Below are 16,368 nucleotides of genomic sequence, written 5' to 3' on the forward strand. Positions count from 1 at the left end.
AAATAATTAATAAATCATAAAGAGATTAACGTGGACACCATGAACTGGTATTGAAAATGAGCACCTTTCTGATCAATATACAAATTAATAAATTTGGAAAATGACCAGGCAATCAATTTGCTGTTATAGAAGGCGCATTCAGTTACGTATGTTTTACTTGCAATTGTAAAATAGGTGTGAAAAAATACATAATTAATAAGTATAACACAAATAAAAGTCCTTGACTAGCTTTCTCTGTTGACACAAATAAAAGTCCTTGACTACACGCGGTGGCTATACATATGAATCAGAGAGAAGAGACAATGACTAATGCATGCATATGCACCAAAACATTATTATTATTATTATTATTATTATTATTATTATTATTTTGGCTTAAACTATGTATAGAGACAAACAAAGACTAATGCATGTTTAACATTTTTTTTTTCCCTTTTTTGGCTTAAAGTATATGCCACCAAAACTAATCCTTCTTCGTAATATCTTTTCAATTAATATAAATATATTATATATGTATACAATTCTTGCTTTAGATAATTAACTGGCGAATAATCTCCCATGGCATGGAATAGCTCGCTAGCTAGTGAGTTTGTTGCCTTGTTGGCGGGATTAATGGGTAAAAGAACTCAAACCCACCGATTAATCAGGGCATTTCATTTGGACCATTTGGCCCCACCAACAGATTTAACCATTAATTAATCATAATCCGCCTTAATTACTATTATTTATTTATTTGTTTAATTATGGGTGGTTAATTTGGAAATTACGTCATCCATCAAACATTCAAACCGGACTTTTTCTTCTGAAAATAAGATATACCTGCAAGGCTGCGACATAAGCGTACTCCACCCATATCTTATCAGTACTCACCCGCTCACTCGCTCACTCTCTCTACTTTCCAATTAGGTAAGCTTGCTCAGCTTTAGCCTTTAGCCTTTAGCCAATTAGTCAGCCATGGTTATGGAGCTTTTCTTCTCTATCCAAATTCAATCTCTCCTCTGCCTTCTTCTTCTTCTTTTTCTTCTGCTTCTGTTTGCATATTTCTACCTTTACTTTGTTGGCCATGGCCGCCATATTAATATTAAAAACTCAACCCACAAAAGAAGCAAACAACCTTCAGCAGCAGCAGCAGGAGGAGGAGGACAAGGGTTCAAAATCTACCCCATCCTGGGAGCCCTACCAGAATTCCTGTACAACAGGCATCGGTTCCTTGAATGGACCACTCAAGTCCTCCGCAGGTGCCCCACCAAGACGTCGGTGTTTCGGCGGCCGGGGAAGGTCCACGGCATCATGACGGCCAACCCAGAGAACGTGGAGCACATGCTGAAGACCAACTTCCAAAACTACCCGAAAGGTGACCGCTTCAATTACCTGCTGCAAGACTTTCTGGGGGAGGGAATCTTCAACTCGGATGGTGAGCTGTGGAAGCTGCAGAGGAAAACCGCCAGCTACGAGTTCAACACAAAATCTCTGCGCAACTTCGTATTGGAAAACGTGGTGGTAGAGATGGACACCCGGTTGCTTCCCACTCTGGAGGACGCCTCCCGAAGGGGATATGTTGTTGATTTGCAGGACATCCTGGAGCGCTTTGCTTTTGACAACGTATGCAAGTTGGCTTTCAACGTCGACCCTGCTTGTCTCAATTCCATGGCTGCCAATAATGCCACCAACGCAGGTGCAGGTGCTGAATTTGAATTCATGCGCGCCTTTGAGGACGCTGCCACCCTTAGCTCCGGCAGGTTCATGTATGCCTTTCCCATCGTCTGGCAGATCAAGAAGTTGCTGGGCGTTGGATCAGAACGCCGTCTCAGACAAGCCATCCACACCGTCCACAAATTCGCTGACAATATTATACGCTCCCGAATGGAAGCCAACAGCAGCAGCAGCAGCTTACAAAATGAAAAAGATTTACTGTCCCGGTTCATCGCTAATGAAGAAAACAACTCCCCCGAGTTTCTCCGAGATATCATCATAAGCTTCATTCTTGCTGGGCGAGACACCACTTCTTCCGCTCTCTCATGGTTCTTTTGGCTACTGTCATCCAGACCAGACGTCCAGAACTCCATACTCAAGGAGCTGCAAGCAATTCGGATACAAAATACAAATACTGGGGAAAACAACAACACATTCTATTTTAGTTTCAACCAACTCAGGGACATGCAGTATTTGCAGGCTGCCATTTCCGAAGCCATGCGCCTTTACCCTCCAGTGCCCGTTGATACCAAAGCCTGCCTGACCGACGACATTATGCCCGATGGGACATTCGTTGGCAAGGATTGGTTCGTGACATACCATACTTACGCCATGGGGAGGATGGAGACCATATGGGGAAAGAATTATGATGAATATGTCCCCGAGAGGTGGTTGGATGATGATGGTATGTGCTGCCAAGAGAGCCCCTTCCGCTTCCCGGTATTTCATGCGGGGCCGAGAATGTGCCTAGGAAAAGATATGGCTTATATTCAGATGAAGTCCATTGCTGCTACCGTTATCGAGAGGTTCGAGATCGAGGTGGTGGATGGGGATAAGCGTCCAGAGCACTTGTTGTCATTGACCCTCAGAATGAAAACTGGTTTGCCCGTGAAACTCACAAAGAGAGAACGACTCTAATTCAAATCAAATGGGATATATTAATACACAAATCCTACTCTTTATCACAACCACCCACTTTTTTGTTCATCGCTATCTCTTCCGTTTTCATATTTTATTTTGGGAATCTTGGTGTGGATTGTGTATGTTGGTCCGTCAGCGTTTACATATCAGGCAATATTATACACCATTAGGTAAGCATCTCGATGAGTAATTTGACGAATAGACGGATAGTGATGTTACCATGGAGATAATCAAGTAATACCTATTTCCCTGGAGAAAAACGATGCTCTCCTAAGATACAAACAAGAAGAAAACCAATAACAGCAAAATATGCATATGCACATAAAAATTAAATATCTAAGCGTATAAGAAGGTGAGTAAGTATATGGGTTGTTGACCCGTCTAGTCGATTAGTTTGATTTTCTTCCATCAACGTTCATAGGCAAGTTACATGACGCACAAACCAAAATAAGCAAAAGGATAAACAAAGAAAAATCAGATTTATTCTTATCTATCAAATATATATATATATATATATAATGGGAAATTCTATGGTGCGGACTATCCGCATGTAAACCACACCAAAACCGATGCTTTTTGGATAAAAGGAAAAAAAACCTCGGTTTTGCTATGTATGTGTACACAGTATACACAACAAAGCCGACGTTTTTTTTAAAAAAAAAACAAAAATCGCCGCTTTGATGTGATCCGCACCATAAAACTACTCTATATATAATATATGGAAAGATATGTCATTGTACTATATTATTAAAGTCGGCCACTGTCTAATTGGTTACCCTGTGTCATAAGAAATGAGAATAACAATGCCAGGCCAGGTCGCATAGTACGGACCATGCAAACCATAAGCACCGGTCATGTCTACTCGCATAGGAAGGCCTTGGTATCAACAGCAGCTCTATTCAGTTCCTTTTAGTTACCAAAACTTGCTACAACTATCCATTATCTTTATAAACAATCATAGGTTACCGCTACAATTTCATTCCTCCTTTTCTTCTGAGCTACCTGAATTCATTCCCCCTTGAACAACAATATCTTTTCCAGGGAGTCCCATAACCCATACAGTTATGAACAATAAATAATCCGTAGGACCAGCTCTGCATGTATGAGAACAGTAATCGGTCAGTAATTTGCTAAAAATAATAGCATAGCTCTCCTGTTTGACAAAAACAAAGAGGAAAATATATATATATATATATATATATTAAAGAAAAAGGTACCAATGCATGGACAATTTTTGAATAGGAATTTCAGAATTAGAAGAAAAATTAAGTGCAACTTCAAGACAACTTGAGTTGGAATTTCTATCTCCAAAAGGCACATTTCTTAAGACCAGGAGGCCATTAAGTAGGGGTTAAATAGCAATCCCAAGCCAGAAGAGTCCCCAACTTCAGAAGAAAAAGAACTGCCCCAATGGTACATCTACAATGTTTACATGTAAATTCCTTTCATTAAGCTTTTGGAAAAAATAAAATATTGCACAGATACCTGGGCACCACACCCTTTTTGGCAAGAACTCAAAAACCAACAAAGTCTACTTCTGTGAAAAAACGATGTTGTCCTGGACCCCATTACTGACATTTGCATCTTCTGTCTTCACCCGTCGATAGAAGAGGACATATGCGGCAGATGACTTCACATCTTCTTCATTTATTGGTGATATATGACTATCATCAAAGCTATACCACTTATTCTCATCTAGAAGCTGCAAATAACAGTGTAATCATCTAAGAAGGTATAGGATTGAGTCTTAAAGATTATATTACTACTAATTATTCGACTTATATAATGCAGATTAAATAATGATCAGACAAAGAGGGAAAAACTCTTTCAGAAATATTTCTTCCCACGTACCTTGATGTGTGCTGTGTAGTGACCACTACCCATGCTACCATAATGGTTTGTTAAAGCATAGAGTTCATAGAGTTGGCGCTGGGAGTTGTTTTTATTGGCTACATAATGTGTTACATCAAAGTCATGAACAGGAAAGTTAACAAAAGTTTCTAGCTTATGCTTCATTGATCTGCTGTATGAGAATCTCTTTAAATGGATGACCAACACTTCTGGAAGTCTCCACAAATCAAGCTTTTTGCTTGCTTGCCGCCGCTCTTTGCACTGTGGACAGTACCTTCACCAGATAGCCATTATGATTTAATTAGTGGCCAATCTCTACACTCGTACAATGAGTGCCACAGTTAAAAGGTAAAAATGATTTAGGAGGTTTAGAGAATTCATCATCATTAAATATTCACAGTTAAGGTACAAGTGGAATGCTTAAAATATATTAATCGGGTCTTCAGAAAGAACAAAAAAACTCTCACAATAAATAAGTATGATGAGATGCAAACATAGCAGAATTTAGGGAACAAACGTTTGCTAACATAGTTGCACTAGCAAATTTGCATGCTGTTTGACATCTTCTACTCCAGCAGCCATGGGAGACTAGTAAGAGGTGAAGCTATTAAAAGGCTAGCAACTCTGGGACGTGAAAATCATAGACAGATAAGAGACTAGTAGCAGCCAGACTAGTAGATCCTATATTGTACCATTTGTGTGTGACTCTCAGTGTAGACAGGGGGAAAAGGATAAAGAGTGAGAAGAAAATCTAACCACATATCTTCAGGCACCAGTGGTTCTTCACGTAGAAAAGCTTCTAAGCAGGTGTACAAGGAGAGAGGTTCACTGCGAGCCTTCTTTGTAACAGGTCCATATTTAAACACCTCTGGTAAGTTTTCTAGGTAGTGAGTATCATACTTCTCCAAGAGATTCTGGGACCAATCAATATATATAAGTATTGCTGTTGATGTTGAGGGAAGCTTAATTATTTTTTCTTGCTCCATTAACAGATCAATGAATGCATTATTTTCATCAACCAACTGAAGAGGTAGTTTTGGCAATGCTGCTTTAGAATTAGTGACATCATCTGAATGAGAAACATTGGAGTCAGTACATGCTTCACCAGAAGTTAAATCAAGACAAGGTTCTGAAACTGCAGCAGAGATGCTAGTATCAGATACATCAGCATGACCCAGACTCTCACTTCTTAGCATAGGAGAAAGCATTTTTTGAACCATTGTCTGTATATTGCCTCTCGTAATTTCATCATCACATGAGATTAAGGAGACAAGAGGTGTTCCATAAGGTTTCCAGCCTGATGAAGTCTGCTTATCACTAGCACCTCTAGGAGACAATTAAAAGTAAATTAGTAAGTACTAGAAAGTTCCTCAATAAAGGATAATGAAGAAAAAGAACAAATGTTAATGTTTAACCAAGAAACAAAGACATAAATCAGCTCCACCACTACTTTAAATGGTCTACAATATCATTGAATAACAACACATTTGATTCCGATCATGACAATTGTCCAGCTATAACCAAGTGAGCAACTGCTTTCTCAGGAGCAATTAAGATACTCAGGAAAAAAAATTAAATTAAATAATAAATAAAAAAGGAAAAGGAAAAAAATAATACAATAAAGGAATTGAAAATCAAAAAAATTATTTTGGGCACAGCACATACAGGGAAAACAAGGGTTTGAGGGGAACGTGCTAAGGTTTTTAATTATTATATACATGCACAAAAATAATAAGTATACATACTGCTCTCCATGACGGTGCATCAGCTGAAGATATTTAGTTTTCTTCAACAGCTTTGAAGTCTTGTAGGCAACAAGATGGTCATCATCTTTGATAGTGGACAACGATATTAATGGGTCTTCTAAAAATCTCTGAATCAAATGGTTGTGTATCTGTAGATCACACGTTTAAACAACATAATTGAATACATTTATATGAAAATATACAACCACAACATTAACGATGCTTAAGAAGACAAACCTCCACAAGCAAAAGCTTCTCATTGTGCTTCAAGGAACAAGCACCAGTAAGTGCCTGGATCAGGTCCCTGCAGCGTCCCTGCTTGGGAACGGTCACAGTACAAGCATATGGTAATGCACTTCCATCACATGTAAACACTGTCACCGTCATAGTTCGGGTAGTGGTAGACTGGAGCGGCAGTGAAAGGTACATGAAGGGATCAAATGTGACAGATACTTTATTGCACACTGGGCAAACCAAAGTTGACTTGTATTGACCCTATGATTTGGGGAACACATAAAAATACATACTTAAACTGAATTATATAAAAAGCATATGCATGACTGAAGATGACGCATCTAAACAGAATAACCACATGATCTTCTGAAATAAGATGTTCAGTTTAAAACATGAAATGATGCCCAACATTAGCTGGAAGATAAATTATGTCCGAAGCATGCATGTCAACCAACTTTACCACATGAACCATTACATTATCAATTTGTACGTACTCACTTGGCACACATCGACAATTATAGAATCATTACGAGCAATGTGATTGGCCCAATACTCATCAGCAACTTCTTCATCAGGTCGGCCATCAGCATCTCTAGATTTTATGTAGGGTTTATGTTTAACACGATTCAGATCTTCATGAAGACCATCTAGTAAGAAAGCTAAAAGCTCCTGTAATAATAGTCAATCTTTTGGATGTTGAGGTGCATTTATTCATTGAAAGATAAATAAAATAAAATAGAAATTAGTTACAACTATCAAACCTGAGAATCATGCTGATTGTAGCCACTAAATTGAGGAGCAAAGCGAGCAAGCTTTGCTTTGAAAGGCCGAGGAGCCACTGGTGTTCGTCCAGGTGCCCACAGCTTCCGTAGTAGCTCACCAAATGCCAAAGCTAGCTCACCCTACAATATAACCACTTCAAACTGAGTCAAATCAAGATAGTAAATAGCATTAAAAGAGTGAAAATAATCCTAGAAACTGAAAAATATCTACTAGTAAAATCACTAACTTGAGTCGATGCGCTTCTTGGAGTAATTTAGATTAAATGATGATAAATCAAGGAATCGATAAGGAATAAGAAATAAATCAAGGAATCCATTAGGCATTACTTGAGGAACCTCAGAGTAATGAAATATAGATTTTTTCCTGGCTTCCAATAAGATTACTCCTAGATTTTATGGTTCTTATTTGATATGAGACAGCATTAACACCAATGCTAGGGACAAAAACATTGCTGGCTTACTAACTCTTGCTCTAGCTCCTACTCCTGGCAAAAGGCTGACACGACCTCTCGATCTACTTACAGCAGCCCAGGAAGAAAAACGTCGTCTAGGCGTTCTATCATCCGAAGAAACGGAAAATACCAAAAAGTTCGAATTCACAGCTAATAACATTTTTCTTTTATTCCGCTGATAGTGCTTGCATTGCTGTCTATTACTAGTTCCGACAGTACTCATCCTTCCTAGTGGGACTTTAGCACTTTCACAAAGGAGGACATATTATTCTAATTCTCAGACATCTATTTGACCATATTTGTACAATTCATAGTCTAGAATTGTTTGTAAATAAATACATCAATACACAATATTCACATTTATTCATGTTTAGTTTCAGTTCCTTAATTCAACCATCAGTATCTGTCACTGGATACGCATACAACCAAAACTTCCCAGCTCGAGTCCTAAAGAAAAATAGATCAGGTTATTTTACTCAATAATGCAAATGCTGATATCAATGGCATTCAAGAAAAAATTTAAAGTAACAACTCTAGACAACTAAGAAGCAACAGGTAGCATTTCTGAATGTAAAGGATTACTGTTCTAGGCTGGTTTTTGGACTCTATACCAAATTCTACAAAACTTATAATAAGATTCAGTAGGGTCCTTTAACAACCAAAACTCTTTCAAATTAGAATTGAAAGAAAAATAACTCAAATTATTATCTTAATTGAAACTTACGACCATGCCCAGAGGGTTTTGCCAATTTATCTCTTGATGATAGTCTTCCCGAAAATATCTGGCAAATTCTGGTGTATGAACAAGGCACTGTATAGCACTATTCATGAAACAAGTATTTCCAAGGTTTAGCAATCCAGTCAAACCACCAGTAGAGCCCCTTGTACTAACACCAACAATCCCATGAGCATTATCCGACTCCCTAGCTGGAGAAGGCAGGCTTTGACTCTGTGCAATCTCAGTGTTGTAGCTTTTTGATGCACCCTTGCTAGCGGATAACCCTCCTGCAATTGATAAGCTTGACTTAGAAGGCTCTACAAGAATAGAGGTCGCTTCCTTCTCAAGAGATCCATTGTACTGAACAGAACTCATGCAGCCACCCGATCCAATAGCATTGGCATGGTTAAGGACTTCCACCAGAATCTGTTGGTCAAAAGAAAGAAAAGGGTCACGTAATACACAGAGGACCCTCATCCAACAATACATAAGCTTCACAGCTTACTGGAATTTAGAAAGGGGAAAATCTATATATAATTCTATATGATTTTGTCATGAATGTACATTTCTATATTTGTTTCCCAGAATGAACCAGTAGAAATATCCTCATTCAGAAAATACCAACCGTAATTTTGATGCATGTAAATTAATGAATTATTAATTAATCACTCTCATTGATAACTGATAAAAACCAAAATTTTTATCAAAGCTGCCCATAAATTCCTACAACATATTTTGCTCATCTAGGTACATGACTTTGTATATTTGTAAAGTACTTCTACAACATGATCTAGTTCATCCAAGATAAAAAGTCTAAAATTACATGTATATTTCCAATACATCTTTACCAAGTTCCATTAAACGCATGCAATAAAGGCAGAATCCAAGTTACAATATAGTGGTTCTAGAAAGCATAGTCAATTTTTAGAAGATAAAAAGATAGACCCACATCTTGATCCATCTGAACATTAGCATCATCAAGTGTTTTATCCATGTCGTTCATCAAAGCATGTTTTTGGCGTCCATAGAAATCCCAGATGCACACCTACAGAAGACAAGATTCTTGAATACTAAAGAACTTGAGAGTGAAAGACTTGCTGAAGTATAAGCATCCACATAAAATAATAAATTTAATAAGTGGCTAGCATAACAAATTTACTTGTTCAGCTTTAAGATCGAAAATCTCACAAGCTCTCCTATGAAGCTCTCCAATGGTTTCCTGTGCACAATGTTTCAATGTCAAGTAAGCAACACACCTATGAAGACATCAATATGACTACGACACCAGAAGGCTGAAGAAAGTGGTAGGTAAAACATGACCTGGCCTCATACTATACCTTCTTGCTTATTCTTATAGTAGAGCGATCACCTTTTGGCATCATAAGTAATTGAAGGCGCAGAGGATAAACTTCCACAGTCAACTCTGTCTGAGACAGACCTGAACTAATTACCTTTCTTGCCAGTGTTGGACCACCTCCATACCTAGAAACAACAAGCACTAGATTAGTCTCTTAATGTTTCATAAAGCAGAAGTAAATAACAAGCAATCCAATTTAATAAAACCCTTCAAAAATACTAAAAACAAAATTAAGAAAAATCAAGATGCTTAAAAGCACAGGGAAAATTAAACATCATTAAACCAAGTAACCAATTTCAGAGGAAGGAAGGACAGTCCCATATCAAATTATAGACACAAGAAAGAAGAGTATGAAACCATAATGATAGTTAAGATGAATCTTGAACAATTTATACCATGTATGCAATTGGTTCCAAACTTCATGAGGGAGCAATACATAATCACGGCCCTCTAGTAGAGTATCATGTATCTCAGTTCCTGCATTGGAGTCCTCCGATGTTGCATCATATATCAAGTCAGAATTATCGATACCTGAAGGCCTTTTTAAGGTACTTGTTCCAACTGAATCACAATGCTCAGACAAGGAGGAGGCATCATTTAGGTTATTTGGCTCATCACGATTCACATATTCAATCCAATGTTGCCACCATCTGTAGGGAACCAATTAGAAAACATTAGGAAATGAACAGTCAAAAAAATAATGCACGCATGACGAACTGATTATATTTTTCTTCTCTCAGGCATGGGGTGTGGAACTTTTTAGGTAATTTAGTCACTATTCTTTGAACAAAACACCTCAAATCATGGAGCTTAAATCATTATAATTGCAATCCAAGATGCACATAGAAAACAGCAATAAATAAGATTCAATGTGATGGCAAGTCGGCCAATCACTGACACAAAATAGAAATAGCTCCCACCATGAGTTTACTAGAACTGAAACTACTACACTGATGTACTGAACAAAAATCATCTTCAGCTGGTGAAGAATGAGAAGCAAATAGACGAAAATAAGCATTGTTTTGAGGACCCTATTTGCCAAAATTCAGACAATGCTAGTTTCTGGTTGGGAAAATAGTATCTCAACTCACCAAAATCGTTGGTGAATATTAGATAAGAATACTGAAAAGACCAAGAATTATTTTTACCTAAGCATAAGATAGCTCTGGTTCAAGCATAATCCGATTATGTAAGTTTCTCACGTAAATCTACAATGAGTTAGCTTGCTAAAAGTACTCAAACTTGCTTCAAATTGTCGTCCAATAAGTTTTCTTAGGGAAAAAGAGAAAAAAAAAATACATTGCACGAACACAACAGTGTACAGCTATTTGGCAACGCGAAAAAATATTACTTCTTTTCTAAGTTTTAGAGGAGGAAACGCAAAATAAGTAAATAAATAAATTCAAACACAAAAATTGGACCGAAAAAATTGAGTATTGCTGAGAGAACCGTATTTAGGTGGAGTGAAAGTAAGAAGAAGATTAGGGCAAAGGAAGAACCTTTGGGTGATCAAATAAAATGTATCGCCCTCTTTGCTGTTAGCTTCGGCAGTCAAGGCAATGTCCCTTATCACTATCCTCTCTTCATCCGGTGTCAGCTCCGAGCTGCTGCTGCTACTGCACATCGACACCTCCGCCATCTCTCTCTCTCTCTCTCTCTGTCTCTCTGTCTCTCTCTCTCTCTCGAACGATATTAATGGAAATGAATTGAGATTGTTATGATTTGTTTTCGTTCTCCAGGGTTTTGTTCTTTCTGAGTGACCAAACAAGGCGTTAAGAGGCCAGAGAGGATGTAATCATATCATGCCTTTTTTTTTTTTTTTTTTTAATAGTGGATTTTTTTTCCTTTTTGCTTTATAGAATGAAAATTATATATATATATATATATATATACACACACACACACACTTATATATGAGTTTATAACTTTTAGCCAAAAAAAAAAATTATATATATATATGAGTTTATAACACTTTAAAAGCGTCAATAATAAGAAAATTACTCTAACATGATACTTTTATCTTTTTTCGATTTGAGTTTTTTTCCCCTTTTTTCTTTTTTTTTTTTTTCTATTTTGATACACTACTTGAATTTTTTTTTTTCAATATTATTATTATTATTATCACTGCCTTGGGCTTCCTATAGACGTCAACGTCCTTTCTTGTTCGGGCCAAAAGACTTGTGTACCCACAGTTAACGTCCGACCCACGGCCTGCCAGAAGCAGTAGTACCCACCAGTCGTTTGATGAAACGCCTATTTGAGATCTCCACCTACTAATCTGTTATTTGTGTAGTTGGTTTCTCTGCCTTCAAAGTTCAAAGAGATGGATTTGCATTGATGTTGCCGTTTGGAAATGGAACAGCTAATGAAGTTTCAAGTTTCAAGCTTTTTTTATGATAAAATTTTCAAGTCTTTCAAACTTTCCCCATGAACTATGTCATTGGGCTTTCCAAATGATAGACCAAAATAAGAAATTGAAAGTAGAAAGAACAAAGTGGTTCCCATTGCAGATTTGGCCCCCCAATCGTGAAGCCAACAAGATAATCCATGTACATATATGTGGATGTTCCTTGCCTTGTTTGTAACTATTAACACCAAACTGGCTTAGCCTGTAAGAAGTGTTCACTCGTTAGAAATTTAGAATCTTGACATGTGATAGAAGGAAACAATGATACCTTTCCATACATATAATTGGTTTATTCATTTCATTAATTTGCTTTATTGAAATACTAAGAACCTTAAACGAGGTACATTTAAAGTAACTTATTGATTTAAAATAGTTTTCAAACTGTTACACTTCTTTGAAGCTCTACCCCTCCATCTTTATCAGAGCTATCCATCTTCTTAGATGGCATTTTATCTTTAGCAAGTTCTTCATCATCTTCCTTGCTGCAGATTTCTGTGGCCTCTTGCAAAGGCTTATATGCATAAAACCGAGCGCATGCCACATAATAAATGAGATTAACAACTTGAATTCCACTAACAAGCCAATAATAGTAGTCCAATCTTCCTCTATTTAGATTTTTATTTGGCAGCCAATTGTTTTGCTTGCCAGTATACGCATGTACAAGTGTCACCATCAAGGTACCAATATAATTTCCTATTGAAATTGCTATCCAATAAAGGGCTGCTGCAGTGCTTCTCATGCTTTCAGGTGATTGATCATAAAGAAATTCCAAGTGACCAACAGACATGAAAACTTCAGCTAATCCATGAAGGCAAAACTGAGGAACCAACCAAAACACACTTATGGGGACAACGGCTTTTGCATCATCCAATAAGTTGTGATCAGCAGCAACTGCTTTCCTTTTCATTTCAACAAAAGATGAGACAACTGTGGCAAGGATGTTGACCGCCAAGCCTATTCCCATCCTCTGTAGGCAAGTGATGCCAGATGGGTTCCCTGTCAATCGGCGAGCCAAAGGGACAAATAGACGTTCATAAAGAACAAGTCCAGTGAGCATGGTTAGGACGCCAAAGACAGACAAAGTAGCTGCTGGGATTTGGAAGGAATTGGTAAGGTGACGATCCATAGTGCGAGCTTGTTGGATTGTGAAGCTGTGTTGATTTGAGTGTGAAGCAACAAGCAAGATTCCGGCTGCCCAAATAGGCAGCATTCTTATGATACACTTGAGCTCCTCAACACGGTGAACTGTGGTAAGCCTCCACAGGTTTGGTGGCCCCAGAACCTTTGCCTCATCGTCAGTTACAATGGCGGCTCTATCAAACCACCTTCACATTAATAAAGAGACAAGAAAGCAGGGATGAGGCTATTTGTACATTTCTTGCACTTGAAGAAATATTAAAGAACATGGATTTCCGAACTCACTTGAATTGATCGGTGTGAAGAAGCCTCCCCTGCAAACAAATAGCAGCATCAAGCTCCCTATTTTCATACAAAAGCATGGGATCTGATGGCATCTCTGCATTCCTCTTCTTACTAGCTGCGACAATTACGTGAAGCAATCGAACCAATGGACTCCCTCCTGGTTTTAACCTTCTATAAATTGGAGAACCAATGACAAAAGCTACAACTGATAAAGCCATGGCTATAGTTGGAATGCCAAGACCCCAGCCCCAACCTACATTGTCTTGTATGTAAACTACGACAGTCAAAGCAGTTAGTGTTGCCATTCCCATGCTAAAATAGTACAAGTTGAATAAGTTCCATCTTCGACCAGCAACTCCAGACTTGGTCATGTCAAATTGGTCAGCAGCGAAAGTAACAACGCAAGGCTTAATGCCACCAGAGCCAAGAGATGTGAGGAGAAGAGAGATGTAGAGGATCCATATCTGGAAGGCTGATGCTTCCTTGCAGTTCATTTGTGTGGGGCATGGTGGAGGGCGCAAGGTGGGTAGTACTGCTGATATAGTTATGCTAATCAATCCCTGTAAATGAAAAGGAAATTTGACATAATAATGATTAAACTTTCTCACTTCTAATAATATTGTTTGTTCTCTGTATGTGCGTGTGTTATGTTAAAAAGTTGCAAAAATTAATTAAACAGAAACTAGAATAAGCAATGATCGTGTCCTGTATTATATCTGTCAGGTTTGTTAGGTTTTGAAAGAAAGAGAGAGACCAGTTCATAGATGAAGGAACTGATGGTGATGGTCCAAAACCGACCGGCAAAAGAGTCGGCTATCAAAGCACCAATGAGTGGGGTGAAGCTGGCTGTTCCACTGAAGTTGGTGAGGGTGTTGGAGGCCTGAACCAGCGGCAGATTAAGCTCTTGGGTGAGGTATGTTATCATGTTGGCATGGAAACCTGTGGTTGCAAATCTGTCACAGATTTCATTTGCTGCATCCAAAACACGTGGAAACACAGCTAGAGTAGTCAGTTGTCAGATTATATAACATTAATTATTCCACAAAATAATATTGCATGCTCTTAATTCTTCATTCTCCTTTCCATGTTATTCTTTAATGTGCTGACGTTTAGAGCAAGCGTAAGAAAAACACTAGTTATTGTAGTCCAAATAAAGCCTTCTCAAAATTGAAAATATTGATTAAAAATGTAAACGCCCCTTTCAATAATCTGCAGAAGAAATGCTGAGAATTGCAATACACATATATATAGATTGTTGTTGAAGTTGGAAGGAGGAGAGGAGAGCTACAGGATTATATATATATATATATATTATAGTATTAGGCATCATTCCCAAAGCACAAGTGCTGCTATACTGTATGTAAAATACACACAAAATTTTATACATCCTACAATAAGTCAGATTTTTATTTTTTTAATCAACTTCGCACCATTTCCATATCTTATCCCTTGGATCTTTCCATAAGCTGTGTCTTGGGTTTATGGTACATTGAACACCCAGAATTGAAAGAAATTAAAAAGAAGAATTAATCAATATATACAGTACAGTTGGAATTGGAATATATATATATATATATATATATATGTATATACATACCAAAAATGAAAGGCATTGTTCTGATCCCTCCGAGCCTCTTTTCCTTATTCATTTCTTCCTCCTCCTGCTTCTCACCACCATCAGCTATGTTCTGCATATCCAACTCCATTTCTGGCTCTCAAATCCAATGCCATGGCAGTATATATAAGCAGATAAAAACAAAATAATATTAAAATTTGGGGTTAGACCTTAAGGTAAGGTGGTTTGGAGAGACAGATTTCCATAAATAAGAGATGTTTGGCCCACAAATTGACTTCCACTACCCATTGGCGTGAAATGATAGTCTTTTGTGCCATTAAATAGAGCTTGTCCTTACTCTAACCAATTGCAATTACTGCAGTTTATGTAATAAATATATATATATATGCCTTGTACCTGTGTGCCTGGCAAATACACAAAATTTTAGCATTATTCTGATTCCACTGTTTTTCTGCCAACATTAAATAAAACTGAAAATCAGTCTTACTCTTGCATAATTTATATAAATTTAAAAAGAGTGGAATCTTTTGCCAAATCGTAAAAGGAAGAAGACAACTAGTAGCCTGCATTATCGACATACAATCCAAAGCAATAAGACAATTAGTAGCCTTCATTATTGACATACAATCCCATCCATCCTAAAGATGTAGGTCCTTAATTTGGGCTTTTTTTGGAACTAAGTGAGCGAGCGAGCTAGACATATAAGCATATATATGTATATGTTCCAAGAACTAGCTTGAGTTTGAAATGTGTGTGAAACTCCATGGTCTCCACTAGTCGGTCAGCAGTAGCAGTAGCTCTAACTGGCTGCTTGATTGCAATTGCAAGTGAAATAGACAATATGCTGATACACCTCTCCCCCCCCCCCCCCCCCCCCCCCCCAAGTCAGCTTGCACAATGATATTAAAAATACTCTCTTTCTTTATGCATGAGTCGACCATGCAATTGCACGTGAATGGCAAATTACAACCTCTCCAATTTCAAGTTCTGATTTATAATTTTTCTTAAACTCACTTATTATTATTATTATATATAACAATAATATTATAAAGAGCACCATATAGAAAGCATCTAATTTACACGTTCCACCATATATTGTGAAACATTAGGAGTACAGAGACATGCACAAAGTGATGATTTCTATAGTAAAATTGCATATGTATATATATGTATTAAATAAAAGATATGATGCCCTTATTCATAAGAGAAAT

General features: G+C 37.6%; 3 protein-coding genes across 4 annotated transcripts; 1 reads left to right on the top strand and 2 right to left on the bottom strand.

Annotated features, from left to right (window-relative positions):
* The first annotated feature begins 451 nt into the window (after positions 1-451).
* On the top strand, positions 452-2,679 carry LOC107431540 (cytochrome P450 CYP94D108). Its single transcript, XM_016042484.4, has one exon. It carries the CDS (start codon positions 955-957, stop codon positions 2,608-2,610), a length of 1,656 nt encoding a protein of 551 aa, XP_015897970.3. The 5' UTR covers positions 452-954; the 3' UTR covers positions 2,611-2,679.
* Positions 2,680-2,970: 291 nt separating this feature from the next.
* Positions 2,971-11,596, bottom strand: LOC107431539 (ubiquitin carboxyl-terminal hydrolase 5). 2 transcript variants are annotated; one of them, XM_016042483.4, is made up of 15 exons: positions 11,252-11,596; positions 10,148-10,402; positions 9,733-9,877; positions 9,555-9,614; positions 9,345-9,440; positions 8,402-8,821; positions 7,205-7,345; positions 6,942-7,112; positions 6,447-6,704; positions 6,210-6,358; positions 5,651-5,790; positions 5,221-5,533; positions 4,465-4,738; positions 4,099-4,315; positions 2,971-3,707 (listed from the first exon to the last, which is right to left on the bottom strand). In XM_016042483.4, exons 1-14 carry the CDS (start codon positions 11,389-11,391, stop codon positions 4,145-4,147), a joined length of 2,733 nt encoding a protein of 910 aa, XP_015897969.1. In that variant the 5' UTR covers positions 11,392-11,596; the 3' UTR covers positions 2,971-3,707; positions 4,099-4,144. The 2 variants fall into 2 exon arrangements, with proteins under 2 accessions (XP_015897969.1, XP_015897968.1); XM_016042482.4 differs by having other exon boundaries at positions 5,221-5,790.
* Positions 11,597-12,233: 637 nt separating this feature from the next.
* On the bottom strand, positions 12,234-15,939 carry LOC107431515 (protein NRT1/ PTR FAMILY 3.1). The gene is made up of 4 exons (XM_016042454.4): positions 15,179-15,939; positions 14,336-14,553; positions 13,582-14,141; positions 12,234-13,484 (listed from the first exon to the last, which is right to left on the bottom strand). Exons 1-4 carry the CDS (start codon positions 15,285-15,287, stop codon positions 12,536-12,538), a joined length of 1,836 nt encoding a protein of 611 aa, XP_015897940.3. The 5' UTR covers positions 15,288-15,939; the 3' UTR covers positions 12,234-12,535.
* Between the last annotated feature and the right edge of the window lie 429 nt (positions 15,940-16,368).

Source organism: Ziziphus jujuba, chromosome 11 (genome assembly GCF_031755915.1).
Source record: "Ziziphus jujuba cultivar Dongzao chromosome 11, ASM3175591v1".
NCBI classification, from domain to species: domain Eukaryota; kingdom Viridiplantae; phylum Streptophyta; class Magnoliopsida; order Rosales; family Rhamnaceae; genus Ziziphus; species Ziziphus jujuba.